The sequence below is a fragment of the Vigna umbellata genome, chromosome 5, assembly GCF_029865625.1.
Source record: "Vigna umbellata cultivar VRB3 chromosome 5, Vumbellata_1.0, whole genome shotgun sequence".
In the NCBI taxonomy this organism is placed as follows: domain Eukaryota; kingdom Viridiplantae; phylum Streptophyta; class Magnoliopsida; order Fabales; family Fabaceae; genus Vigna; species Vigna umbellata.
Window position 1 is genome coordinate 67053493 of NC_142169.1, and position 8786 is coordinate 67062278.

Here is an 8786-nt window from a genome sequence, read left to right on the forward strand (position 1 = left end):
TGTCAGCGCAGTCCCACGTGGAAATCTTTGAATTCAGGCTTTCCGAACACGCGGTGGATTTTACGCGTAGCGCGTCACGCGTTTGCTTCAATGCCAGCTTATCGCGCCAACGTGGCGCAGAGTAAGATATACCTTACTAACGTGTGCCGCTGGCGGCGGATGCAATTGCTGAGATTAGATTTAAGAAGATCTTGACCGTTGGTTACGTCTAACACGGAGTGGAATGGCCGTTCTTTGATAAATGTTTCTTTTGTTCTGGTAGCCGTTGAAATTCGACTACTCCTTTTTAAAAGTTAGATTACCAAAAAATGCAAAAGGAGAAAAATAAGGAAATTGATTGCATATGTTTTTAATGGAGAATTGTTCACCGATAACGACTGCTTATTATTTTCGATCAAGTTAGCAACCTCTAACCATTTATTTAATGATAAATATATATTTTATTAAAGAAAATGTCTTTTCAACATGAACCCAAAGATTCATCTCCAAGCAAGTAATTTGGTCTGTTTATGAGGTTTTCTCTTATGTAAACTTCTTCTTAGAACATAATAATTATTGATTAGGTTTCTATGTATCTTTAAGTTGTTCAAAATAATAAAAAGATTTAAAACTTTATCAAAATTATAAACTATTTTGAATTTTTCACAAAATTAACTACTTCCTTTAAAATAATATTTTTTATGATTGTAAAAAAAGCATGAACTAGTTTAAAATTTTATTTAAATATATAAAAATTAGTTAATAAATTATTTGTAAAATTAATTTATAATTTATTAGTTTTATGTACTCACAATTTTAAACTATTAAATTAATTTATTTTTATTTTTACTTTTATTATTTTAGTTAAACAGTTACGGACATTAATTATATTCTTGAAATAATTACTTAAACCTTAAAATTTCTATTAGGAGGCATTTGGAATAGAAATTTTGTTTAGTATAAATTCCAATATTAGCTTTCCATGTTTAATATATGTAGTTTTTGAAAACAAAACTCAAAACATATTCTGTTTTATGAATATTTTAGTCAAGTGTTCTTCAAATTATTCTTATGGAGATTAAGAATCTATCTTCTATAGGTGTCAAGAATCAAAGTTCTTGGAGATGATAGTAAAGTTTTAATTATATAAAAAGTATAATATAACTTTTACAAATACAAAATTCTTCCTCTTAAACGAATAGAATATTATTTTAGTCCGAGTATAAAGTCCTCTCTATTTTTTACATCATTTGTCTGCGATGTTTCTCATTATTAAGTATTTGATATGGAAAATGCTTTGATTGATTTTGATGAGATTCCTTTTCATTATTAATTTGGAGTTGTTTTGTTTGAATTTGATGATGTCCAATTCCCATTTTAATATTATCGCCGTTACATAAATTGATCAGAAGTTTGATTAAAATTCTCCGTTATCATTATGATGGCTTAATCTCATTGCCATATATTAGTTCTTACAATAAAAATAAAGATTTGATATGGAAATCAAGAGTTTTTGTTACGTTTTGTGTTGATAAACTTCTTTTAAACACTTATCAAAGAAAAAATATATTTAAAAGTAAGAAATAGTTTAAGTAAAGTTAATTTTTACACGTTTTTTAATTTATTTTTTCTAAACTTTAATCACTTTAAGTAAAAAAAAAAATTGTAGAATTTGTTTTTTTCAGATCTATGGATTATATACATTGCGCTAACACAAAAAGTAACAAGATTTCAAAAATATAATCTAAAATGAAAGCTTTTAAGATATAGTTTGTAACTGAACAAGTATATTTGTATATTATCATGTGAAGTTCTTAGATATAAGGCGCTTGAAATTGTCCTCTTTCCCACTTGTTGTTCCATAATCAATTATTAGTTCATCATAGTTAATGAATGTGCTTAATCAAATGAAACTTGCTAATAATTATGGATTTGTTGATTCCATAAAGTTGTCATAACTTGGTGTTACTTTTGTAGATTTGTACTCCCTGATAAGGGAAATGTTGAAACATATTACAAAGTGTTTAGAGGTCTTGTGGTTTAGAACTATTGAAGCAAGAACTTGCCAATTTGGAGGAGCATGCAGTAGATAGGGTAATTAGTGTATCATTAAACCCTAAACTTTATTTCATCTAAACCTTCCATAACTTCCACCTTCTAATATTAGGTATTACCTGAATGTAAAACAAAGTTGATTATGCAAACATTGCTAAGTAGGTGTACACCGATATCCTTTCTTATACACATCTTTGAACTCAACTTGTCTTGCAAAGCTTGTGGTGTCCGATTTTGAGAACCAACTCTTGAAACATTCATTGTCCTTAAGTCAAACCTCTAGATTCCAACTTCTCTCCTTGCCTCCAGAAACATAACTCAGCATTTCCTTGCCCACCTATAAGCAACACACAACTTCCTCTCGTTAAGGCAAGATACTACCTCAAAGACCTTCTCTAACTCATGTAAAGGTAAGCAAATCAAATTAACCTTGAATCTGCATTCCTCTAAAACATAGACCACAAAGATGAAAACCTGATTAGAACAATATTGAGACAAAAACTCAACTACATCATCTATTTTGATTACCCAACTCTTCAACATACATTATCTCACCATTTTCCCATTGCAACCCCTAATTTCTACCAACTATGGGTTGTTTATTTCATTTTTTCCCAAACTTTAATAATTATGAAGGGAAAACATCTTTGATGTAGTCATGAGTATACACATTCATTACTCCATTTAACATCATTTCTTTCTTAATAATTCCAATTTTTAGTAACCACATTTTTTTTCTAAACTAAAGCACCTAACCACACAGCACATGATAACCCACAACCCTTAAGTCATCTTAAGGAAGAAATGCTCTGATACACAAAATGTTAAATTTCATTTTAATTGAATAAAACCACTAAAATGATGCATTACAAGTTTGACGGTCCAAAATAGATAACACAATAATTAACATAGAGTATAAGTACAATTATTTAAAAAAAAAACAATGATAAAAGAAGATTTCTTATCTTATGACTTAGATTATTGGTCCTATTTTAGATATTTTATATTATTAGATATCTTAGATTATTATATATCTTATATTTATCTTTTATCTTCAATTACATATATTTTGTTACTTTATTATTATTCTTTAGTTTATATTTTGGGTTTAGCTTATATTTCCTTCATTATAAATAAAGTATCTTATGTTTATTTTCTACAAGAGATATTAATCATATACACAATTGTTTCAAGTAGGCGTGTACTCAAAGCCTCCCTTATCAAACATATTGTAATGGGCTTACAATTAGGTTTGACCCATTAATTACTAATAAATGACTTTCATTATTACTATTAATTTTCAATTAATGATTATTATTCTCATTATGTCCATTAATAACAGTTATTGCTCAGATTAATTATCAATTAATGATTTTTCCAGACCGGGATCATTTCCTCGCTGGATGATCGACCGCCCTCTTCTCGCCGGACCGGGTGGTCATACAGTACAATAATTTTTTACTATATTTAATATGATATATATAGAGCCTAAGGTTCTTTCAAAAAATTTTGTCGCTCTTGTCCACTATAACTATTATTGTCGTCAGAGTCGCCTCCGTTTGTCGTTGTCATTGTTACTAAAGCTTTAGTTCTGATTGGTGACCACATGATTCTGCTTGTCTCAACCGAGCGACCTTAATGTCGTCATGATCACCACCATCAAAGTCTAAACATGCTCCCACACACTGATTGAAGTTCACATACGTCGTCTCCTTGAGTCGCATGGGGTGACACTTGCATCATCTTCTCCGACTTCGATCATCATCATTGAATTCGAGCCTCCTCCTTAGGATTTGACCTTATTATCTTGATTGGAGAAACTTAAAATTTTAAGGTTTTTCTCTTTTTATTTATGACTTTTTCCATTACTTTTTATGTATTTGACCTGTCTATATATATTAATTATGTCAATATGGATGTATACTTATTTATTGATAATAAAAATATAAACTTAGTCAAGCCTAACATCAAAATACCGAAATATAATATTTATTAATGTGTTTTAATTGTGAAATGATATATTAATAACCTTTTTCGAAAAGTAAATTTTATCAGTTTGTTCTTAAAAATATAATTGTACTATTTATATATATTTAAAGTGTATGTAAACATAAGATTTATAATTTTTTATACTTAAAAGTTAATTAATATTTTATTAGACAAATTCTTTTTGATAGATGATATCTCATCATCATAAGTTGAAAATTTTATGTTAATCTGGAATAAAAATTAAATTTTGATGTCTTAAATTGTTTTTATTTAATAAAACTAAATTATTAATAAGTAAATAAAAATCACTAAAATATGAATTTTTATAAGACTTTATTAAAACGGAATATATAAAAGAATGTTCAAAATAAATAAGCTATACACCATCTAATAATTATACGATTAAAGACAGTCTAACTATGACGAAATAATAATAAATATTTCCAACCAAAAATAATTAATAATGACCCTGAATTTAAGACCAGAACGGTCTGAAAACATTCAGTTTCCTTACAGCGTATGAGAAAGAAACTGACAAACTTATATTTATTCAATCAATTCAGATACACAACCACCCAACCATCTTCCAATAACATCAGTATAAATATGTTGCATCTCATAGCATTTGTATACCAATTCAAGATAAAAATTATTTTTATTTGCATCAAAATCCTCAAGAAACAATGGCCAAAGTTTCAGTTCATCAAGTGGCACTCTTTGTGTTCCTAATTCTGGTTGCTTCTGGTATTTCCCCACCTTCTTCCGTGCCACTTGTTTGAATGCATACCTTATTTTTCAAATTACAGGAACGAATATATATTTTTCTTGCGTATTTCTTTATTTTTATTATTATTTTATTTTCAGGTTTTATGCAACAAGCTTTTTCTAAAGGCGATCAATGCAAAGTGGACAAAGATTGTGTGAAAGCTTGTAGTTACCGCCCACATTGCCCTTCGCTGTGCCTCGGCGGATATTGCCTTTGCAACTGCGGATCTACAAAAATGGATGTACAATACAACGTTAACAAACCCTTCTAGGCTATGATGCATAATACTTTATATATTAATATTAATAACATTTTATCTTCAACTTTTGTCTTGTTTCAATTATATTTTTTTATAAAAAAAAAACAAAAAAGAAGGGCACGTTCAAAATCAAGTGCGTATATAAAAACGTTATCGCATTAAAAACATTTTTATGAACATTTATTGAAGGACCAACAAGAGTTTATAAAGTAACGCTAAATTTGTAAACTTTACACTCTGACATTTAATTTAAATTTTAAATAACACTTTGTCTTTAGCGAAATTTGGTGAATTTAATAAACTCTTAACTTATAATTTGTTAAAAATAAAAAAAATAGATTTTTAAGTTAAAAATGTTTTTCAAATCAACTTATATAATAAATATTTTTTAATATTTTAGGATTTTAAAAGTATATTTAAATCTAAATATATTTTAGCTTTTTAAATAATTAAATTTTAATAAAAGAAATTGTGTTCTTTTTTTTAAAAAAGTTGTATAATATTTTTCTATCTGGACAGGTAATTTTATTTAATGAGTTGATATAATGAGTATTGATCAACTTTTATTTTTATTTATTCTCAACAATTTGAAGTTTTTATTACTTAAGTTATAATTAACTTATAATTTTTATATAACATCATATGATAAAACATTAATTATTTTAATTTATAGTGTTAGATGTTTTAATTTCACATTAGTGCAACGAAAGATTTTCACCCTATACTTTAATTCTCCAATTAAAATATATCCGAATCAGATAAAAAAAATTGTAGGCTTCGATTTTAGGACTCAACGGAAGCCTATTCTCTATCATTTTAAAAATAATTCAAATTTATCTAAAATCTGAAGAGAAAAATAGATTTAGTTTTAAAAATAACTAAATCCTATTCCACTATATATTTCGATTTTTTAGACAACTGAAATCTATTCTTCATCATATATTTCAATTTTTATATAATCGAAACCTATTTTTTAAATATTTTTTTGTTTTCTTTTCGTCTATATTATGAACTTGGACATAAACAAACCAACGAAAAATAACCAAATGCAACAATATGTAGATAACAATTTTGAATCAAAATACTTTAAACATCCTACAAAATATATGTTACATGTAATTATTACAAAGTATACTAGATCGCACTATTGTACACTTTTAATGTGTAGTTGGCAAAATATTTAAGCATATGAAACATAAAAAAAATATATTAACAACATATAAAAAAATATAACATTTTAAGAACTTAGGAGCCCATAAACAAGGTATCGTAATAATGAGGGAAGGACTACAACAATGCAAAAAGTTTTTTCAAAGCAAGGATATACGCCCTACAATGCCAACTGAATACAAAGCCTAAACACAAATGGTGACACAAAATGTGTGCGTTAGAAAGAGCAAAATGAACCTTAATGAAATAAGAGAAAAAAAAGGTGAGAAAAGAGAGAATGAACCTCATGAGTGAGTCAACAGTAAAAATGGAACAAGATGGAAATAGAAGGAGAATTGAGAAGACTGCAATGGCAACGAAAATGGCACGTCACAGGTTCAGCAGTGGAAGTGGCTTATAAATGGAGCAAAACACGAGTTCGTAGTGGTGAAGGAGAAGAGAAAGTGAGTTTTGTAGCAACGTTATGTAACAGGATCTTTAATGAGTATGTAAATTTTCAGAAATTAACCCTAATTAAGCTAAGGTATAAGCTTTGATTATATGTAAAATTGAAACATATGCTCTAACACTCAAGTAAATCATTTACAGAATAGTATTAACATTTTTAAAATTATTGACTAAGTATAGATAACAATTATTGTAAAATAATTAAAACTTATTCTCTTTCTATTTAAGTATAAACTTCAGTTCTTTTAGTAAACCAAAACTTATACTCGATCGGTAAGAAAATAAGTTTTAGTTATTGTACTATCGCTATTTATAGTTGATTAATAATTTCAAAATTGTCATTGCATCTTTTAATGTTTTGTTTATATTGAAATTGAAGTATATTAAACAAAGTTAAATACGTTTTTTTTTCACTAAAAATATTAGAAACTAAGTCAAGAAATAATAATTGTGTATCTTTTCCACTATTTCACTTAAATTTCTCAACATCTTTTAGTATCCTTTTGCACAACTTTTTTGTGAGTCAAATATGAACTAATTGAGCAGCATATTTAAACTTATATACCACTTTCTTATTAAAATGAACTCAGAAAAAATTATTTAGGACTAATTTCATTAATTTTAAAATAATAAAAATTTAAATAGAATAAATTTCGAAAAAAGACTAAGACCAAAATTACATAATAATTTAAAAATATAATAAAGTTTTATTTTTATTTTTTAATTTATTATTATAAGTGAAATTTTATTATTATAATTATATAAAGATATTTCACTTACTATAATATAATAATTTAATGTTATAATTATTAATATTATTTATATTATGAATCATATATTTAATAGAAATAGAAAAATAGTTATATTTAAATTTCAATTATTATTAGTCTAATTTTTTTTTTTTGTTTAATGAGATTTCATTATAATTTATAAAAAGAAAATATAGAGATATTTTAAATATTTTCAAACTTAAGTATTTTTAAAATATTTTAAAAATAATTTTAACTTTATTAATTTTGTTTCGTTAAATGTTTATAAAATTAATATATTTTTTTATCAGTAAAAGTTTTATTAATCTGAATTTAAGATCTCATTTATTTCAATACCTTTAAATTTTTTACTAATGTAATTAACTCGTGTAATTTTTTTTGTACGGTTAAAATAAGTTACTCGATCTAATTCATTTTCGTTTATCACGAATTAATTATTTAGTTTGACTTACTTGTTTAAGAAGCTCAAAAAATTTAAATTCAATTTAACCTATTACGGATTTTTAGTTAACGGATTTTTAGTTAAATAAATTGATTCGCCAATTCCCTTAATTATAATTTTTTTTTTCAATTTAAAAAAAAAGTAACAAAAAGTAAGGTACAAGTATAAACAAGATCCGTCCCCATGAAGAAGAAGGCTTAGTAAAACTGTAGAAATAAAGATAGAACAGTAGTTTCTTTCCTGTCTGAAAAGTCGATTTGAAATACTTTTGGTTTATTGAGATTCCAAGTTGATGCAATAAAGATATAATGCTCATTATCATACTAACCCTGATAATATGATGAGACTGTGGTAGAATAATCAAAATATATAGGAATCTTCCTGATTATGCAGCTATATAATAAGAAGTAAGAGAATGACCATATCTCCCTCCACCAGGATGTTAAGGTAATAGAACAACGTTTTTCTTAATTTTATTTATTTCTTAACTTCGTTATCCTTACAAGTTACAATCACTATTAGTCACCAATCCAATTACTTTTAACACGTTAAACATACAATGTCTCAAAGCCAAAAATTTCATATATTAAAACAATTCACTGAATTATTATAAATTAGCACCAATTAAGAATGCTAAAATCACAAACCGGTCCATGCAGCTACACACCCAGCAAGTGCACTAAGTGAAATAGCTCACAAATCTAGTTTTCCATGAATGAAGAATAATGTTTCCGTTTCAACTACTGAAATAGAACTGTTTACTTATCTAACATCTTTTATGCTACTGCTCCTAGTCTTAAACTTGACTTTTGCATGTATATTTTCTTGATTGCAATGTTTTTGTTTTATTTCATTAAAAAATTATGTGAGTTGGCAAATCAATCTGATTTATTATAGACTCAATTTAAG

The 8786-nt window shown here is 26.4% G+C and overlaps 1 protein-coding gene across 1 annotated transcript; it reads left to right on the top strand.

Annotated features, from left to right (window-relative positions):
- Positions 1-4658: 4658 nt before the first annotated feature.
- LOC124825881 (uncharacterized) lies at positions 4659-5112 on the top strand. The gene is made up of 2 exons (XM_047298609.2): positions 4659-4767; positions 4888-5112. The coding sequence occupies exons 1-2, from the start codon at positions 4707-4709 to the stop codon at positions 5058-5060; spliced, it is 234 nt and encodes a 77-aa protein (XP_047154565.1). The 5' UTR covers positions 4659-4706; the 3' UTR covers positions 5061-5112.
- Positions 5113-8786: the final 3674 nt, after the last annotated feature.